This window comes from Malaya genurostris, chromosome 1, assembly GCF_030247185.1.
Source record: "Malaya genurostris strain Urasoe2022 chromosome 1, Malgen_1.1, whole genome shotgun sequence".
NCBI lineage: Eukaryota > Metazoa > Arthropoda > Insecta > Diptera > Culicidae > Malaya > Malaya genurostris.
In genome coordinates this window covers 88,523,517-88,545,472 of record NC_080570.1, presented here as the reverse complement: position 1 = coordinate 88,545,472, position 21,956 = coordinate 88,523,517, and the positions used below count along the sequence as shown (strand labels likewise).

The window sequence follows — 21,956 nt, the reverse complement described above, 5'->3', positions numbered from 1 at the left end:
TCTAACATACTAAAATAAGTTTAAGATCCTAGATAGTGTTTCACAATGAATTGCCTATTTTTCGCATTTAAATCTGTTGATGAGAGAGTTTGAAAATTACATTTTTAATGATCGGTAGTGTCTCGTACACAACACTGTACTATTGTTTTGTTTTCATCAAGTTATCTTCAAAATAATATTTAATTTCTCTCTGTTGAACCTATACTACGGTTTTCTTTATAGTATCGTTTCACTGGCATTTTTTTTTAATAATGATCACCTTTGAGAACAAATTTTATTTCAAGATTTAAGTGAATTATGTATTGCTGCTTCGATGCCTGCAAATGTTTCTATAAACTATTTTATGATTTGTTTTCGAATTGCAATCTGCATTCTTTGTTTTGATTGAATTGGGAACAACACTTATGTAAATGATAAAAACTTTGACAGTAACTGAAATCTATGATGATGATGGAAAAATAGAGGAACTAAAATAAATATGTCAATTTTGCCCACACTACATATATACCAAACCCCAACGTTTTCCTTTTCGTTTTATGCTACTTCGATTTTTTGGTGAAAAGTCACTGTTTTGACGTGAAACACCACCAAAAATTAAAAAAAGAAAATAAAAAAAAACGTGCGTGTGTAGTATACTCCAGCTATGTTGCTTCGATGTTTTTACTTCTGAGACTGAGGACAAAATACTTCATCACTGACTTATTTTTTATTTTCCCACGAAAAATTACTAAATGTTCTAGAATGCGTTAGATTCTAACTCTCCATCCTCCTTAATACAAAGCAATTTTCGTGGTTGGTGATGGCAAACAAATTGAAAGAATTTGATGTTTCGTATAATTCGCAGTTTTGCATTGTCACTTAACCCTTTTCATTATAGGGGAGAGTGGAGCTACTTGAACCACTTTTTTGTTAATTGATATATGTTTTAAACTATTTGGTGCAAAATATGTTTCACCTACGATTAATCAAAGCAAATCTTACTTTTCGATATTCAATGTAATCAATAAATGTAAATTCGCTTTTTGACATAACTACCAGGTTTTTACAATCCCATGCATGGGGATACTTGAACCACTCTATGGGGATAATTGTACCACCTTTAAGGAAGGAATAAAAATATATAGAACTATTTGAAAAAAAAATTAGTTATATTTTTGAACATGTACCTTTTTTTAAAATATAAAATAAATATCAGATTTATTTAGTATAATGTGTGAAATGACTTTATCTGCCTTTGTTTGCGAATCTGTAGCGATAATACTTCTTCCTCGAGCTATACTCTTTCTTGGTTTAGTCCTTGGGAACCTCTTCTGGGGATTTTGCTTGTAGAAATCCACGCGTTTTTTAGTATTCTATTGCTTTTTGGCATTATGGATGAAAACGGAATATTGTCAATGTCAGATTGAATTGAATCGTTGGTAGCAACAATGTCAGAATTTTCAACGATGTTCTTGGTGCTCAAGCTTTTGTTGGTAAATTTACTTCCAGAAATGTCTGATGCAGGAAATGTTTGTCGATTAAAAGGAAAAATTCCCGTCTTTTAAAATCCACATTTTATATTCGTTGGAGTAAATGCAGTGCCATGCGCAGCATTCACGCACTCTGCAATCTCGTAAATTGTCAATGGTTGCTGCAGAGACGTGATCACTACTTCCAGAGAATGGTCGTAAGCTGTGTTAAATGAATTGTAGCAAAGTTCTGTCTAATGACTGCATCTTATGAGAAGTGTGTGATAGTAGAACCCCAATGTACAGGTGACTTTCTTGGTTATAGAAATTTAATAATTTCAGATTTGTTTTCGACGCGTTCGAAAATTTAATGAAATCCTTCCACACCTCTAAAACAATTCTGCATTCATGCATACTGTTTTATTTGCAAGGCCGAGCGTATTCGGCACAGTGTTTTTCAACATTTTAGGAATGAAGTTAACCCATGGGAATACCATCGCAGGTGGTAGAAAACCTCCAGCAGCATTGACGAAAGTGGTTCAAGTAACCCTACAAAAAGTGGTTCATGTATCCCCACAAATCATTACCAGATTGGATGTGTTTTCAAGACGACAAGAAATTTTTTTATCTTTTCAAACTTTTTGTGAAAATCAAGATAACAGCACTCACGATAACAATTAATATTATGCAGTTATGTACCACATGTGGAACACAATAAACATTTTCCAGAATAACGTGAGGTCGCGATTCGTGCAGTTTCCTGCAGAGAATAACTTTCAGAATTAATAACAGTTACACCTAACCTCAGACGCGTTCACAAATATGTGTGAGGTTAGGTTACTGATAGGGTTACCAGCACACCTAATGATCGTAGAAAAGTTTCTAGTCAATGAAGAAATATCCCTAATGGTTCATGTATCCCCGTGGTTTAACTAATCCTACTCTACCCTATATGTGAAAATCTGTTCAGTCATTTCTGGGTTGACTATTGATTTTTTTTGTGGTCTTTACATAACAATTTTTGGGTTATTCAAAACCGGTTATCAGAAACGATTAATTGTATTAGAGGCAAAAAATAAATATTGATATTGATTTGATCTCGTAAGTATATGCTTTTCTTGTGCCGTTTCTAGACGAATTGACGATTCAAGATTCACATCGCAAAACAGTTAATTGGTCGGCTCTGCACTGGTTCTTTTTTTCCTTTGATGTTCTCACTTTGTGTTAATGCCGTTGGTTAGTTTATTGATGCCGCATATTTTTTTGTATTCATGCTCCTGTTGTCTCGATTCATGTCTTATAAACGAACATTTCCACCGTCCGTACTGTCGATTCAAGTGTATCTGATACATCTTGGTTTCCACCTCAACATCATCGTCCGATAAAAATTTATCATTGTCGTGTTCGAATCCATTGGATTCTAATCAATAAATCGTACACAATCCTCCAGAAAGAAGTAGTCACTCATCATATCCATATTGGCCTTTTTTTTCAATGGAATATATTTAGTATGCTCACGAATTCAATCACAGTTAATTTTTTCTGAATTTTGATACATTTTGAACTACAAGATTCAACTTCACATTTTATACAAGTTTATTTTAGATTATTTCTCAAGTCTTTTCTGACAAAAAACCTAATTGATATTAAATATGATTACCATTTTGCTATCACCTCAATTTTGACAGAACGTTGATAAATTAATGGTGACAGTCATCTTACGTAATTCCAAAAAAATGAGCGCAAAGCGAGCCCTCTAGCAGTGTTGACAGAAGTGGGTGATTATCACCTTACATGATTCCAAATTTTGAAGTGATAGTCACCTGGTGATAATCACCTGACATGATTTAACCCCTGTAAATTATTTTCTGTTGAATATAAAGTTTACTTTCCATCGAAGGAGGTGGAAATTGACGGTGTTGTGAATGAAGCAAGTCTGACAGCTGATGATTTACTTAAAAAGGTAAAAATGGAGTTGGTCGTTTTAAAACCCCCCAGTTAAGATACTCGAGTGCAAGCAATTGTACTCAGCATCTATTGTCGATGGTATTAAGTCTTATCGTCCCTCAGATTCGTTTCGATTAACATATGCCGGATCTGCGTTGCCTAGCCATGTCTATATCGATAAAATTCGTCTTTCTGTTGGGCTTTTCGTACCGCATGTTATGAATTGCACGAACTGTAAAAAATTGGACTTACAGCTACTTATTGTAGTAATAAATCTAAATGTATGAAATGTCAAGGGCTAATAAGGATAATCTTTGCGATAAAGATATTGAAAAATGTGTTTATTGTGGCGAGAGTCCTCATGATCTTTCAGTATGTGCTGCAGTAAAGACAAAATGAAGCTGCGTAAAGACAAAATGAAGCTTTCTTTAAAAGCACGGTCTAAGCGCACATATGCAGGAATGCTTAAAACGGTCACTGATGTCCCACCTTTGGAAACTGAAAACGGGTTTTCAAATCTTGCGGAGCCAGAGGAATTTGACTCTGACGGAAATAGTGAAGATACCTCGTTTGTCACTCCTCAAGGGTCTCCACTTAAAGATTACCAAGCCACAAAATACCAAAAAGACACATAAAATTACACCTTCAAACACGATCCCCGTGTTAAATCTAAATAGCCAAATTTAAAACCAAAAACTGTGCCTCCTGGTTTGTCAAATTCACCAATCCAGGAACTAGCACAAGAAAAGAGAATAATCCAGTGGGATCCGTTTCACAGCCACCATCAGGATTACCGAAGTATTCGGAAATTGTGGAATAAATTTTCGCAGCATTCAATATTTCAGAACTTCTAAGGACCATCATAACGGCATTCCTTCCAATAGCTAGAACTTTTTTGAACCAGTTATCAGCTCAATGGCTAGTTCTCTCAGGTTTCATATCATTTGATGGATAATTTATCATCCGCTGCAAATGATTCAATCACTGTCCTGCAGTGGAATTGTCGAAGTATCATGCCAAAACTTGATTCATTTTAAGTTTTGTTGCATAGTCAAAAATGTGATGTATTTGCTTTGTGCGAAACATTGCCTTAAATTTTAATTACTTCAACATTATACGTCTCGATAGAGACTCTCGTTATGTCGGAGTGCTTTTAGGAACTAAGAAATGTTATTCCTTCGACTTCTAGTATAGAAGTTGTTGATTGTCAAATAAACATTAAAGGAAAGGACATTTGCATTGCTTCGGTATATATTCCTCGAAGAGCCTAAGTTGGACAGCGACAGCTTAATGAAATTGTCGAAGCCCTTCCTGCTCCACGTTTGATTTAAGGAGATTTCAATTCGCACGGAATGATGTGGGGTTCCGTTTATAATGATAGTAGATCATATTTAATATATAATATTTGCGACAATTTTAGCATGACGGTACTAAATATGAGTAGCATGACACGGATCTCAAGACCTCCTGCACGTCCAAGTGCATTAGATTTATCTCTTTGCTCGACTTCAATTCGACTAGATTACACCTGGAAAGTATTTCCTGATTTACACTGTAGTGATCATTTACCAATCATAATCTCAATTAGCAGTAACAAAGGCATTGCTAATTTAGTAAATATTCCATATAATTTGACATATTGTTGACTGGATTAAATACCAAAGTAGTATCTCAAGTACTTTGAACTCAATGAAAGAGCTTCCCCCACTCGAAGAACATGACGACCTCGTTTGTTCGATTCTAGAGGCCGCAGAACAAGCACAAAGCAAATGATTTCTTGGTCCATCGTCTAACAGAAGCCCTCCAAACCCTTGGCGGGATAAAGAGTGCTCAGATGCTAAACACGCGAAACAAAGTGCTTTCAAGACGTTTTTAAAACGAGGAGGAGGAACTCCTTAGAATTTTGAAAAATTTTTGATTTTAGGAACAAGAGCATACTTCTGGCCAAGAAATGTAGCTATTGGAGACATTTTGTCGAAAATTTGTCAAGAGAAACCTCAATGAGCGCTCTTTGGAATACGGCCAGACGAATGAGGAATCGTAACGTAGGAAATGAGAGTGAGAAATACTCGAACCGATGGATATTTTATTGTGTGAGAAAAGTTTGCCCCTGATACTGTTCCTACGCGTAGCATTATTAGGGATTCTTCTCCAAATAATGGTTCCATTGATAGCCCTTTTTCAATGATGGAATTTTCCATAGCACACAGGTCTTGTAACAATAACGCTCCTGGGTTGGAAAGAATTAAATTCAACTTAGTGAAGAATCTACCCGACCTTGCAAAAAGACGTTTGTTGGAATTGTTCAACACGTTTCTTGAGCAAAATATTATAGACCCATTGCAATGTTGTCCTGCAGCAGAAAGTTGTTCGAAAAAATTATTCTAAGACGTCTCGACACTTGGGTCGAGACGAACGGTTTGTTGTCAGATACTCTGTTTGGCCTCCGTAGAAATAAAGAGACGAATAATTGCCTTGCATTGCTTTCGTCTGACATCCAAATTACTTTCGCTCAAAAACAACAAATGACATCTGTATGTTTGGACATTAAAGGAGCATTTGATTCAGTTTCGATTGATGGTCTTTCAGACAAGCTACATCAACATGGACTTCTTGCGAGTATAAATAATTATTTGCACAACCTTTTGTCAGGGAAATGCATGTATTTTTCACATGGCGATTTGGCAACATTCAAAATTAGCTACATGCAAGGCTCATGCCTCAATCCGCTCCTTTTTTAATTTTTACGAGAATGACATTGACAGCTTTTCCAGCATCCCCATGTACACTAGAACAATTGGCAGATAATGGCGTGGTTTCAGTTACTGAACCCAAAGCTATTGATCTGCAAAAACCATTGCAAGATACCTTAGATAACTTCTCCGTTTGGGCTGTTCATCTGGGTATCGAATTCTCGGCGGAGAAAACAGAGCTGCGTCTTTTCAAGAAAGCATGATCCCGCGCAGCTTCAGCTTCATATGATGGGAAGAATGATAGTACAGGTTTTGACTTTCAAATACCTCGGGGTGTGGTTTGATTCCAAATGAACGTGGGGAGGACACATTGGGTATCTGATAACAAAATGCCAACAAAGAGTCAATTTTCATCGAAAAATAACAGGATTTTGGTGTGGTGCTCATCCGGAAGATCTAATGAAATTGTATCAGACAACAATACTTTCAGTGAATATGAATGCGTTTGCTTTCGTTCCGCTGCAAACTCTCATATTATCAAACTGAATCGAATTCAGTATCAGTATCTAATCATTGTGCTTGTGGCGCAGGCTATCGCGATTTTGATCATGTCGTTTGGACATGCGTGGAGTATCGTGATGTTAGATGTCAACTAATAAATTCCTTGCGTACCCAAGGTAGACTATCCAATGTCCCAGTTCGCGACATTCTTGCTTGCCGTGACCTTCCTTTCATGAAACTTCTTTATCATTTCATTAAGTAAATTGGAGTTCCAATTTAAATTTTATTTTATGTTAGACTGTTTTCTTTTCCATGAGTTCAACCAATGGCCAGCTATCTATGAATTAAATAAAAGTGATGAACTGATACAAACAAACTTGAAACAGTTATAGGATCATGTACAAAATGAATGTATTTTATTTAATGTAATTTAAAATAGCAAATCGCTTGATAAAAACAGTATTCATATAAATTATTAAATACCAGAATACTAATATGATATACGAAATGTATTAGGTTTAAAGTACTATGTATTGTGGATGCCCCGGCGAAGGAAACTTATGAACTATAAAAGTGAAATCGACTTTTTTAGAGACCGTTCATAGAATTTTCACAAGCAAAGCAAAGCCTTGGTATTACATTCCTGTAGTGGAATTTGACCTTCTGTTTCAACAGACTTCGCAGCCGATTCAGAGTGTACAGAACCTTTACATGGCTGGTGCTACGATCCTACTGACACTACGAATCCTTCCAGGTCGGGGCTCGAACATACGACAACTGATTTGTAAGACCAGTGTCCTATGCATTCAACCGCCAACCCGGGACAAGAATTTTCACAAGCTTAGGTTCAAATGGTCTTACAACCCCATAAAACCCTACCAAATTTCATCGGGAACTATAAAAATGAAATCGACTTTCTCAGAGACCGTTCATCCTATTTCCACAAGCTTAGGTTCATGGGGTTTTACAACCCCATATAACCCTACCAAATTTAATCGGGATACAACTTCCGGTTCTGGAATTACAAGCTGATAGGTATAAAAATGTACATTTTCAGGAGCGATTATTAATATATGGTACGTAAAAGTCATGCCAAATACACTCAAATAGCCTTAAATTTTTTTGATTTGGCAGACATGGTTAGTTTATGATCAAATACGTTGATTGTGGATATACCTGATCGTCGTTCCCGGTTCCGGAGGTAAAAGTAATGCAAAAAACCTGTTTAATCCACCTAGTGGTGTAATGATGCCTTTCTCATTTTCATTTCCTCCTGTATATTACAGCAGACATTTCCCGAAACACTACAATTTAAAAATGTTCAGAAAATAGTTTTGAAGATTTGTGTTGCATAATACCACTACATTGATACACTACATTTGAATTTAAGTTAGTGCAAACCTAGTCAATCATATGTGAGAAAGTGAAGTGAACTTCATTTTATTATATTTGATTATTACTGCCGGTACTTCCTGAACCGGAAGCTGGCTATCGGCATTCGGTTCATTCAACCGTGCACTAATATGACCTACACATTTTCTACGATTCTCTATGACGATTTGAATATTGGAAAAAATGTACCGGTAGTCGGACTTGGATAAAATGCAGTAGATAAATCATGGGACTATCCATGGTTTGTTTGGTTACAGACTCTCAAAATCTGCAAGCTAGGGAAATTAACTAGCCAATATAAAGAGGTAGGGTGTGAAAAAAAATTCTTGAAAATGACATTTTAACACTAAGCACCCTACCTCCGGAACCAGGGGTTCGATCCGAATGAAAATTGGGATATTCTTATGATACTTTAAGAACTTCCATCTTCGAGAAAAGTGAGTGACATTATTTTCACATTTTTAGTGCATATCACCCTGTAATTCCGGAACCGCAAGTCAGATCTAAATAAAATTCAGGAACCTTTTATGGTACCGTGAGACCTTTCATTTGAATCTTAGTTTGTGAAAATCGGTTTAAGCCATCTCCGAGAAAAGTGAGTGACAATATTTGTCACATACACAGACATTTTCTAAGCTCGTCGAGCTGAGTCGAATGGTGTATGAAATTCGGCCCTCCGGGCCTCGGTTCAAAAGTCGGTTTTTGCAGTGATTGTATAGCCTTTCTTTATAAAAAAGCAAAAAGTAAAAATTCTAAATTTTGTTCAAATCTGTTTGAATTTATTGGTATGCTAGTTGCTGAATGAGGCGAGTGAGGCGACTGCCTCGGGTGCCAACATTCAGGGGGCGTCGAAACATGATGGAATTGATGAAAATTTGGGTTACAATTAGTTTTTTAAAAACTTTTTTCTTTCGAATTTTTCCTCTACAGCCATTTAGAATACAGTACCTCCATTCAGTGACGACCGTTGTGTACTTGGATCTACCAAAAAGCAAATTCTCAGAGCGCAAAAATGAGAACTTGGAAGACCAATTTTAATTATCACTAATTTCATGTATTCGCCATTTCAACACAGAAGGTCGGCATTTATGAAAAGATTAAATGAGTCAGTACATATAAATACGACCCAGGTATAGAAATTCGAATCTCACGTCTCCACATGAAAAATAAACTAAAAAAAAAAAATATGTCCGACACTAACGCCTACTGCGATAATATGTACTTCAAAACTTTAGCTTGTATAAAACGGAAAATTTCGTGATTCATTTCCGCTAAAAATTTACACTCTGAGAAGGAAGGCGATTCTCGAAAATTTTCTATTGAGAAATTTAATGAAATTTGAATGTGCGTATTGCGAATTAAAATAACGGAAAATATAACCGTGCAAATAGTTGTCAGATCGCATCGATTCGAGAAGATAAAACTAGGCGGATGAAAATCCATTGTCGGTACCATGATTAGGAAATCATGAAAATAATGAAACAATTAGTCTCATGAGATGATACCTATTATTAATGATATTACGAGCAAAATGATTTATATATATATATATATATATATATATATATATATATATATATATATATATATATATATATATATATATATATATATATATATATATATATATATATATATATATATATATATATATATATATATATATATATATATATATATATATATATATATATATATATATATATATATATATATATATATATATATATATATATATTTTAAAGGCACCTGCTACATCTACCCCCAATCATATCTAAGGTATGCAAAATATTTCTGTAATCTTCATTGGGGGTAGATGTAACGGCATTACTCTGAATCTACTGAACGGATTGCTATATAGCTTGGCACAGATACTTCTTGCTCTTCGGAGATGATTAAAGGGGTATTTTTATGTAGAAGGGAGCGTAGCAAGTGCCCTTGACAGGGAGGTCATGCAAAACTTTATGTAATATGACGAGAATCGACACTTTTTGAAAACCTTAGATACTTTTTGCGCAACTTAGATATGATCATAAGGACATTTGTGAAGGGTGGGTGTAGTAATTGCCTCTAGAAAGAGGGGTTTAATGTTTGTAATGGCATAACTCCGAAACTGCTGAACGAAAATACCGAACAAAACTACTAAACGAAACAACTGAATACTGAATTTTTAGGGGAGAGAGTATGTAGTAAGTGTCCTGAACAGAACGGGAGGGTCATAAAAAAATTGATCTAATTTGACGAGAATCAATACTTTTTGAAGACCATCAACACTTTTTTGGAAAACTCAAATATGGTCTTGAGGGTGTTCGGATATAATGAGTGCCTCTAAAAAAGGAGGATTAATGTGAAGTTGATCGATTTTTTCAAAAAACGATGCTTCATGCTGGGTACAGATATTTTATGCACTTCAGATGATTATAAGAGCATTTTTGAAAGGAAAAGGTGGAAGTAAATAAAGTAAGGTTCTCATCCACGCAAGGTGTAGAGTTAAATTTGTTTTTATGATGGACCACAACTCCGAAACAACTCTATAGATTATCACACCTATCAGGAATCAGAACTAATTGGCTTAAGTGACACGTTCCTCTAGCTTTGGAGATTTGTGCGTTGCCGGCTTCTCATCAATGATGGGAACGAAAGGATAACAGGAACATGGAAGGGAATTGTGAAGTGGGTGAGGTGGAAAAACAGTACAAAACATTAAGAAACAAATCGTTCTACATACCAGAAAAAATACTGAACGATCTGCAGGTGCCAAAATGCACAGTTAATAAAACCTCCAACCCTCGAGAGGATTAAGAGATTTTACAAAAGCGACACCATTCTGCATTTCCAGAAGAATGCAGAACGATTCGCAGTATGTATGAGCAGAAGCAAATTCGGCACCTCATAAGGGATGCCAAACAATCTGCTAAAAACTATAAAGGTCAATACAGAAAGGATTCATTCACTGCAGGAAAAACGAAAAACGAGGAACCCTCTGACTATCCTTACCATAGCGGTTGAGAAACGATATAATATTCTTTAATTTTAGCTCCGCATACACAGACTCAACCATGAATGGTGAGCCAGAAACCCGGATACTTAGTTGCATCAACATGACAGTTACATATCAGATTATATGAAGTACCGTAATCGCGTTCACACAAATCAGCAGAATAATACTCAGCACGCTGAATAGTAGCCATGTGATAATTGAGTTTGCAATTTCCAGTCAGAACTCAGAACAGAATACTGGAATGATGCTTGGAAAAATGCATTCAAATCTGGCAAAAATGCTCAGGTTTGCAAGCTGCGCTAATAGCTGGCATGTTTTGATGCAACCCAAGAATAAATCTTGTACTTTATCCAACTAGTTGAAAGTGGTGAAGCTGGTTCAGAACCAATGAAATCATTCGTTACACCAGTTCTAGCTAACTCATCAGCCCATTCATTTCCAATAATACCATGAATGGTCGGGCACTCCTAAGAAATAAATACAATAAGAAGTAAACAGCATTTAAAAAGCTAAGGTATTCAAGTTGAGTTCGACATGCGATCACTAGATTCGACCGTGAATCATTCGAACTGGGTGTCTTTATACCACAGATTCTCTGCTGAAGTGCCGATTGTTTCCCACACAGATTCGCCTAGATTTGTGCTTGGAACACAGTACAGTATCAGTATCTACCAAGTGAATGAGACTGCTCTAGCCTGATTTCACGACAGTAGACATCAGCACCATCGCGACCATTCAACAGTCTATAGAGTTACTGTTACAAAGCCCTGAAATCTTGAGACGGTATGCAAAAGATAATGTTTCTTGTTTTAGGAACACATGTATTGGTTTAATGCACAGTAGCGCCTCTAGAGCAGTAGTAGGAGTTGTCATGAATGTTCCTGTCATTGCCATTAGTATCATTCTTTGGAGATGATTTAGCTTTGACTGAACTATCGCAACTTCTCCTTTCTGCCACCATACAAGACATCCATATGCTAAAATTGGTCTAACGATAGTTGTGCAGAATCCATGCAAGCTATTTTAATCCTGAACTCAAAGTTTTGAATCAAGCATATCTTCGACGTATTAAACTTGATCTACCACAACCTCTTAACCGAAGAACTGTAACAGACGAGCTCATGATTCTCTTACGATGAGTGAAAAGCACAATTGATATTCTACCCGGATTTACAGATAATCCAACCTGACAACACCAATGCTCAACAGATCGCAGAGCTAGTTGCATTAAATCAAAGAGAGTGGCAATATACGATAATCGTCGGCAAAACCGTAAGTCGGAAATCCAAGGTTATTAAGTTACTTTAGGAAACCACCAGCGACTAGGTAGCGAATTCATGTAGCGAATGCACGCCCAAACTAACATTCCTGATATAGTGATCGACTATGCGTTCCACTGTTTTAAGAAGAAATGAGCTAAGACTGATAAGCCTAAACTCCTCGCTTCCTCATAAGCGTCGCAATCCCCTTTGGAAGTAAATTTGGCAATATACAGTGTATACAATATATACATATATATATATATATATATATATATATATATATATATATATATATATATATATATATATATATATATATATATATATATATATATATATATATATATATATATATATATATATATATATTTATTTATTTATTTATATATATATATATATATATATATATATATATATATATATATATATATATATATATAACTGATTATGTAATTGAAAGTAAACAAATATATTTACCTGTCAGTGATGATTGAACAGGCTCTGACTTTCGCAATTCTTGCTCGGGTATGCATAGGGATACCGTCAGTACTGCACCTAAACTGGTTCCTAACCACATTGTTGGTAATGTAAGGGATGGATCTGCAATCATAATAAAGTATTATTGAGTATATGCTATTCATCATAATAATAGAAGAGTTTGACTAACTGACAGACAATATTTTTATTTGGAAATAAAATTTTTGACAGTTTGCTTATATTTTTATAAAACCGGTGCGAAGTAATCGGTCGCATTCAGGAATATCGTAAAAAAATGATATTGCTAAAAAAGAAAAAAATATTGTGAACAAAAGGCCCTGTAAATCTTTCCAAACGTTTGAAAAATCGCGTAGAATTATTTTCGAATCGACATTTAGGTGATGAAATCAATCGATCAACAACTTCAATGTAAGATTTATCAAAAAAAATTTATCTATTTTTCAAGTTCAAAGTTCTTAGTCTTTTCTCGCTTGAAACGTTTTGAAGTATTTCGACAACGCGAAATTTGAGGCTCGCTTAATTCAAGGTCAGTAACAGCTTGAATGCTCTTGTTCCATATTTCATTGTATGTAGAATCGCGTGGAGTGTTAAGAACGTCCGAGGCTGCTTGTATTTTTTCATACGATTCAATGCCACCAAGAGTACACCTTGAAAGTCTTTGTTTGATATCTCCATACGGTAGAATGTTTCAATCAGTATATTCAAGTGAATTACACACTCAAACGTTTCCTTGTAATCATAAAACCCAGACGCCTTAGTCGATACGGCTCTACCGATTTTCGTGTACACAAAACGGCCATGAAAAAACTGCACGAATTGTTTGTTTACTAGTTTACTTTGACAATCCTTAGAGATTGGTAAAACTGACATAAAACCACAAAAGGCGAAATATTTAGTTGTAATAATGTAGAGGTTGATTGCTTGATTTCTACACTAGTATTGTTATTATAAAACACAATATGCATATGTTAAAATTGAAAGACCGAAACAGCTTTGCTAACATTATTAAACATATATAGTTTGGTGTGCACAAAAAAACTTTCACCTGATTTTTGATTTTCTCAAATGAAAAGGCTATGCAATCGCTGTGAAAACCGACTTTACAACCCGGAGTGCCGAGTTTCATATACCATTCGACTCAGTTCGTCGAGATCACAAAATGTCTGTGTGTATGTATATATGTGCATGTCACAAATAATGCCACTCAATTTTATCAGAAATGGCTAACCCTATTTCCACAAACTTAGATTCAAATAAGAGATCTTAAGGTCCCATACAAAGTACCCGAATTTCATTTGGATCCGACTTCCGGTTCCGGAATTACAGGGAGACATGCACCAAAAAAAAGGAAAAAAAATAGTCACACACGTTTCTCAGAGAACCGAGCTGAACCGATTTTCACAAACTTAGATTTAAATGAGAGGTCTTATAGCCTCATACAATTCTCTTGAATTCTATTTGGATCCGACCTCCGGTTCCGGAATTACAAGGAAATATGTGCAAATTTATTAAAAAATGCGCACTCAATTTTCTCGGAAATTTTTTAACCGATTTTCACAAAGGTGCAAATAAAAGGTCTTCAAATTCTTTGAAAAGTCCCCGGAAAGTTGATCCAGATTCGACTTCCGGTTTCGGTATTACAGTGCGATGAGTGAAAATTTTCAATTTCATGAGTATTTTTTTACAAGCGAGGGCGAAACTAGTTGCACGTTTTATTAAACTTACTGCTAAATTCATTTAGTTGGCAGATCTTGTTAGTTAGTTAGCGGTTTCCGCTTCCGAAAGCACCGATAATAGCGGATAAAATCTCCAAAAACGAAATTTACTTCGATTTCTAAGCAACGGTTAAGTTGATTTTCACCAATCGTGATTCAAGTTAAAGCTCTCTTTGTTTTTAAATATACTGTTCAATTTCATCCAGATAAGACTTCTGGTTCCGAAATTATAGGGCGATGAGTGTCAAAACATTCAAATCGTCATTCAAAATGACGACGCAAAACTAGTACGCGACGGTACGTGTGGCTTTGCACCGTTCACGGCGTGCTTTGTTTGATATCGTATAGCGTGCAGGGTTCCCACATTAAAATTTATATTTTTTAGGTGAAAAAAATGTTAATTTGTAATTCCTTTATTTAATTTGTACCTACTTGTTAGCGTTATTACAAGATCATGATAACGATGCTTTTCTATAAAAGTACACTTATTGCCTTTCTCATAGAGAAAGTTTATGCAATCTCTTGAAAAATTGAAAAGTAAAAATTGGTCCAGAGGGCTATATCTATATCTTTCGACACAGTTCATTGAACTGAGCAGTGTATGTGTATGTGTGTCGAATAATGTCACAAATAAAAAAAAAACTCGTAGTCCCATAAGCTGCTATTGAAATCCATACCGTCATTTAGAGCGACGATGCAAAAAAGGGTAAAATTCTTCTAGATTTGGCTTAAAACTGATTCAATTTGTGGGCTATATTAGTTGCTAAACGAATCGACTTCGGCTATACTGGTTCCAAGGTCTCGGTTCTAGAAGTACCGGAAACGGAGGTCTAAAGGTCTAAAACGAGACTCACTCAATTTTCTCAGAGATGATTTGATCGATTTCCATAAACTAAGGCTCAAATGAACGGCTGAAAGCAAAAGTCGGATAAGTGCATCTTAGTTTGGAAAACCCGTTTAAGTATTTTTGAATGCAAAAACCGGATAAAAACATTGAGCGCAAAAGTCGGACACGGACTTTTAAATGCAAAAACCGTTTAAAAACATTTTTATTGCAAGAACCGGACAAAAATACTTTGAATGCAAAAACCGGACAAAAACTTAACCGGTTCTTCCAAAACAAATGTATTTATCCGGTTTTTGCATTCAAAGTTATTTTCGGCCAACTGTCGCTGCGGGATAAAGCATGGGTCGCTAGTTTACTACGGGTGGCGTGATACGTAAGCACATTTTCTTTGAGTCTCGTCTTGTTCCGCAGGGAAAATCGAATGTGATTCCATAATTATGTCAACTCTACTCTATAAATTTTAATGGAAACGCTTTGCAATAAGTTATTAGAGAAGAATCATAAATGTTAAAAAATTCTTGATACGAAGATGAAACGTGAAATATAGCTCGGTAAACTTAGTTCGGCTCGTAGCTACGATGCATAAATGCTCACTAAATTCATAATGTTTTCACCAATTAACAAGCAAACATGTATTAAGGATTACTGGAAAAAATGAAAACAGATATGTGTTTCTTTTGATACTTCTGTTAATCATCTGTGCAGTCAAGTATGCGTATTAGTGGTTTCAATTCGAGGAACATCATAGTTGTATCAGTTCGATTGTGAATATAACAACAGATTTGAAATTTTTATTCAAACGAAATTAGAGTGAAATGTTCAACATCTTCTATTCATTCAATTCATTCAAACCATCAGTTGGAGTAGGATTCATTATCTATGCACAAAAAAAAAAGAAACTTATAACCATGTAAGTCAATAGTAATATGAAATGGACATCAATTTGATTGACAAACATAATCGATATAAAACTAAATACGAAAGCATTCATTTTAAATGAATGAAACTTTGTTTTTCAATCAACGCTCAGGTTTGCTTCTTAGGTAAAAGAAAAATAAAGAACTGTAAAGTAATTTTGAATTTAATATCCTTTTCAACATGTGTGCATGAAAATAGGCATAATTGTACAAAATATGTTTATGTGTGCATGGCGTTAACTCAAAGGATCGAGTTAAAAACCGAAAGGATTTATTCGAATATTATCTTCACTAAAACACATGTATTTCGAATTTTTTTTTTATTTGTCTTAAATTTTGCATTAAGGCTTGATGTTCGGGTATCCTTGCAAAATTTGCATTGTTAGCTCGTAATATTCAATAGTACATTGTAGCCATAAACTGTTAGTGAAAAACGGAGGGAGAGATTGAGCTTCATTAGATTATCCTAACACAAAAAAACGGTATCAATGGCTATTGGTATCAACAGGACGGGGTAACATGCCATACAGTTTGACTAACAATCGATTTGTTATGAACATTACGAGTCATAACGATGATTTTGACTGGCCCCTGAGATCACCCTATTTGACGCCACAAGACTTTTTTTGTGAGGCTATTTGAAATCCAAGGTATACGCTGAGAAGTCATGAATCATAGCAAAACTCAAAGTCGATTGTTGATCAGGGAAAATGAAACTAGACCAGATGACTTATAAGTTAGACTAATATACCGACAGTCATCTCATTTGTTCATTCGCTTTATTTTTTAGCTAATAACTCGACTTTCAATCAACAAATTGTGATAAAATTGAATTCAAAATCTTTGCTTCGGCTCTAAGAAACAGTATCTCAGAAAAAAAAGGCTTGAGAATTGAGCAATACTGCTGTTTTATCAACGCGAAAACTCGATGCGAATGATCTTATTTCCATCCATTCCCTTTGGGCCAGTGGCTCGAACAAAGACAGCAGTTCTTACTTTAAGCAATGATTATAGTATACGAGAAGCGAACTGGAGATGAGTTGAACGGGGGTACCGTTACCTTACTATTCGAAACAGTAAACTCAATCACTCGATTTACAATCAAAGGATTGCATGTTATGAGTACATTGAATGAATATAAGTACCGACATGAATATAGCATAGTTATCAGATATCTATAAAAAGGTTTAAGATATGTTGAATATTTTACTCTAATTTCAAATCTGTTGTTATATTCACAATTGAACTGATACAACTATGATGTTCCACGAATTGAAACCACTAATACGCATACTTGACTGCACAGATGATTAACAGAAGTATCAAAAGAAACACATATCTGTTTTAATTTTTTCCAGTAATCCTTAATACATGTTTGCTTGTTAATTGGTGAAAACATTATGAATTTAGTGAACATTTATGCATCATAGCTACGAGCCATTAATAAAGTATATCAGTTCCATCCATTATGGAAAATATAGTTGCGTCGTATGAAAACAGATACGAACTACGTTTACCAAGCTATATTTCACGTTTCATCTTCGTACCAAGAATTTTGTACATTTATGATTATTCTCTAATAACTTATTGCAAAGAGTTTCCATTAAAATTTATAGAGTAGAATTGACATAATTATGGAATCACATTCGATTTTCCCTGCGGAACAAGACGAGACTCAAAGAAAATGTGCTTACGTATCACGCCACCCGTAGTAAACTAGCGACCCATGCTTTATCCCGCAGCGACAGTTGGCCGAAAATAACTTTGAATGTAAAAACCGGATAAATACATTTGTTTTGGAAGAACCGGTTAAGTTTTTGTCCGGTTTTTGCATTCAAAGTATTTTTGTCCGGTTCTTGCAATAAAAATGTTTTTAAACGGTTTTTGCATTTAAAAGTCCGTGTCCGACTTTTGCGCTCAATGTTTTTATCCGGTTTTTGCATTCAAAAATACTTAAACGGGTTTTCCAAGATAAGTTGCACTTATCTGACTTTTGCTTTCAGCCGTTCAAATAAAAGTTCCATAGTCTCATAGGTTTAATATTAAATCATTTAGTGCAACGATGCACAATAAAAAAATCTTATTACTTTGACATAACTGTTTACAAATTGAAAAGGTTCATACCCAAAGAAAATGTCTTATTTAATTTATTTAATAATTTATTTGGAGCGGGAAAAAGTTCAATGGAGCTGAAATATTAAACTCTCACTTCAGCAGGCATTAAACCTCCTCATCGTTTATGTCAACAGATTACAAAAATCCAACAGATACATGTATGTACTTAATACTATCAATTAAAACTAACCCTAGCTAACTAACTCTATAGTATATAGATGACACTAAACCCATCGGGTAAACGATGGTGATTTTGCATTAAAACTAGAGAGGAAAAGAAATATGCTTTAAAAGGAAAGGTAGAAGGAGGGAACCATACCGAATATATTTGAGTGTAGTGAAATATGTTGTTCAGAGACTTCTCTTTAGCAGTGCTGTCTAGTCCAATGATTTGGATTATTCGATTTTAAACTACATTCGATTTGCAATGAGTATAAGATTACAAAACATCCATTTTAGGAATTCGAAGGAGCTATTAATTTGTTTCTCGAAGTTTTACTATTCGCCCGTATATTCTAAGGTATAACGGAAGCAATTTCATCAACTCTACTTGATGAATCAAAAGCTACACTTTGAGGAAATTATTCCCAATATTTTTTTATGCTCATGTTATGTTTTCTTTAGACAAACTTAGCTGTGAAGATTTTCCATAAAAACCTGTTTTAACCCGCTTAGTGGTGTAATGATGCCTTTCTCATATTACTCATAACATCATAAATATTACTGTGGAATTCTCAAAACCAACTGTTCATTGACCTGTCCTGTTTACCCTGTAGTTTTGGAACCGGAAGTAGTCCACAAAAAATTTAGACATTCCGTAAGAAACTGTTAGATTTTTCCTTTGAACCATAAGTTTGTGATTTGGCCATCTTGAAGAAAAGTCAGTGTGATCCTTTTTGCAGTTTTTGACCACTATTTCCAATACTTCCGAAACCGGATTCAGATGACCGGAATAGCCGAAATTGGTTCGTTTACCAGCAACAAATATGACCTACAAATTGGAACAGTTTCAAATCTAGTTAAACCTAGACTTACTATCTCATGCTCTATTTCGATTAAACCAATTTAACGAGATCTAACAAGCGAAGCGAACCTGCTTTTCTGTCACTTTTGCATATGTAAGTCAAACTAAACAGCATAAATCAGCAGCAGTTCTGTTTTTGAAATTTTTCTTCACTATTTTCAGTGCCTAGAAGCAGGGAAGGAGGATCCAGTAGTGCTGAGTTAAGTTTTTATGCCCACAAACTAACAACCCGAGTAAAGTCTAACATCGAAATGAGAACAAATTGAAATCTGATTATGAGAGAGAGAGAGAGAGAGAGAGAGAGAGGCAGAGAGAGAGAGAGAAAGAGAGATTTGTGCAAAGGCTTTTTCAACCACTTCGCTCAGACGATCGAAGAGCATTTTTGTAAGCCATTCGAGCCGACACGATTGCCTCCGACCCATATCTGCGTCGGTGGTTCCAAGCTCTTCTGCATAGTTTCCTTAGTCTAGCAAGTTCAGCATTCCACCAAGGAGTTTCTCTAGTAGCTCGCACAATCCGAAGTGGACAAGCCTCTTCATATGCTGCAACTATGAGTGAGTTTGTCTCGTCGACAACATTTACCAAATCAATTGTGGTTTCAATTGTTGGTTGGTATCCGTAAAATCTAGTCGACAAGCCCTCTTCATAGAGGTACGATATGCGATAATATCAAATTTAACGTTTGAATGATAACAAAAGATGTATCTATGATCATATAACAAAGGTTCGAGCTCATCGGAGACGAGCCAAGTTACCAGCTCATTCGCAATTCTATCAGAGCAGAGAATTGCGTCCAAAACCTCCTCTCTTCCAGAGAGGGTTTCATAGTTTTTCACAGCGTTAAGCTTTTCTTACCTAGCATTCATATTTTCTTAAATGCAAGCCTGCAGCGAGAGAGCTTGATTTTATGTGGTGTGTCTGTTTATTCAACTCTTTCTCACTATCCGGTGAGTTAGATCGCTTGCCAAAGCAAGTCAGTAACAAGCAGGCACTCTTTTTGTACATAAATAAACTCTGCTCGATGCTTTCAGGTAGAAGGATATACGCTGTTACCATATACTAAGGTCGAATCGAATCGAATTTCCACTCACGGCCAGTCGTTCGTTGTGATGTTTATTATAAATAGTATCATGTACCATTTGTAACATATAAATTTGTTTTCCTTATAAGTAATTACTTTGAAAGTAATCTTTTAACTAAACATCAAGGTCGACACAGGTTTGTGCAGAATTGCGTCCAAAACCTCCTCTCTTCCAGATCTCGCAAAAGTTGGACGGTTTCCTGCATTGACTATGAGCAGGTTTGTACTGCTAACAAATTCCATCATATCAGAGCCACTCGAATTTATATTTGTGCTGCCCCAAATGATATGGTGAGCATTGATGTCACTGCCGATTATAAGTGGTAAATCGTTTTTGTAGCAGTATGATACAACCTTTTTGAAGTCATTGATTGATGAAGGCTGGTTATGTGGGAAATATACCGAAAAATAGACATATTTCCAGTCATAGTCATACCAACTGTGACAGCACAAATATTCCGAGTTGTGAGCTCCGATATGAGAGAAACATCGAGAGCTCTATTCATAAGTATGCAAGTTCGAGACATTTCACGTGGATTAATCATACCGTTTTTGTTGAAGGCAACAAAGACTGGGTTTATCAACTTTCCAACGTAGAAGTTTCCCTTTTGGAAATATGGTTCTTGAACCAAAACTATAGAAGCTTCATCTTCTTGCAGAAGTCTGTATCTAATCAAAACTCCCAATGAATCTCTGCAGTCACAATTAGACATCTTTACATTTTTTTGCAGAGTAAATAGAATGACTATAAACACCTCGAAGTGTTCAATTATGTCGTTCACACGAAAACACTCAGTAGTTAAATTCGACTACTCTATTTCACAAACCGTTCTTAAAAGAGAATCGTTTGTTAAACACTTAGGAGTTATCCTGGATTCAAAAATGAACTTCAAGCAGCATGTAAATTACACAATCAACAAAGCTTCTAAGTTACTCGGATTTATTTTTGGTGTTACGAGATGTTTCGAGAATATACATTGCATAAAAGCGTTATATTGTGCTCTGGTTCGTTCTACACTCAAATACGAAGCTGTTGTTTGGCACCTTATTATCAAAATGATATTCAGCGTTTAGAAGCCATCCAACATAAATTCATTCGTGTTCGTGTATAACATCCGTCGCGCACGGTCGTGTTTTTCTTTCGCTCTGTGCTCTTTCGTTGAATGTCGCTCGCGTTGCGCCATCCAGACTGCTATGTGTGCTGGGTTTCTGCCACCCGGATTCATGAAAGTGCAAGTGCTGGTGTGTTCTGACTGTGGATTTTTCGTATGCAGAAAACGACAGGAACCAGGTGTAGAGCACTCAGTGCGGAATCCCAAAATTTATTTCGTAATATTGGTAGCATTTCATTATTGCAACACGCAAGTCGCTATCGTGTATTTCACCACCAAAGTTGAAATAGTTACCACGAGTACCTGAACATTTTAGAAAGTGATGTGCCATCTTGCGACAAATAGCTGAAATTGCTGTTGAGAACAGATTTTTCGTTTTAGTGTGCTCTCCACGACAAATGGC

The 21,956-nt window shown here is 35.6% G+C and overlaps 1 protein-coding gene across 4 annotated transcripts in view; it reads right to left on the bottom strand.

Moving 5' to 3' along the window:
* LOC131440669 (syntaxin-binding protein 5) overlaps positions 1–21,956 on the bottom strand; it is a 444,075-nt gene that overhangs the window by 163,901 nt on the left and 258,218 nt on the right. For all 4 annotated transcript variants that reach the window (XM_058612147.1, XM_058612149.1, XM_058612148.1 and 1 more), the window contains one exon: positions 12,722–12,844. In XM_058612147.1, the coding sequence (XP_058468130.1) occupies positions 12,722–12,844 (123 nt within the window). The remainder of the gene's footprint in view (positions 1–12,721; positions 12,845–21,956) is intronic.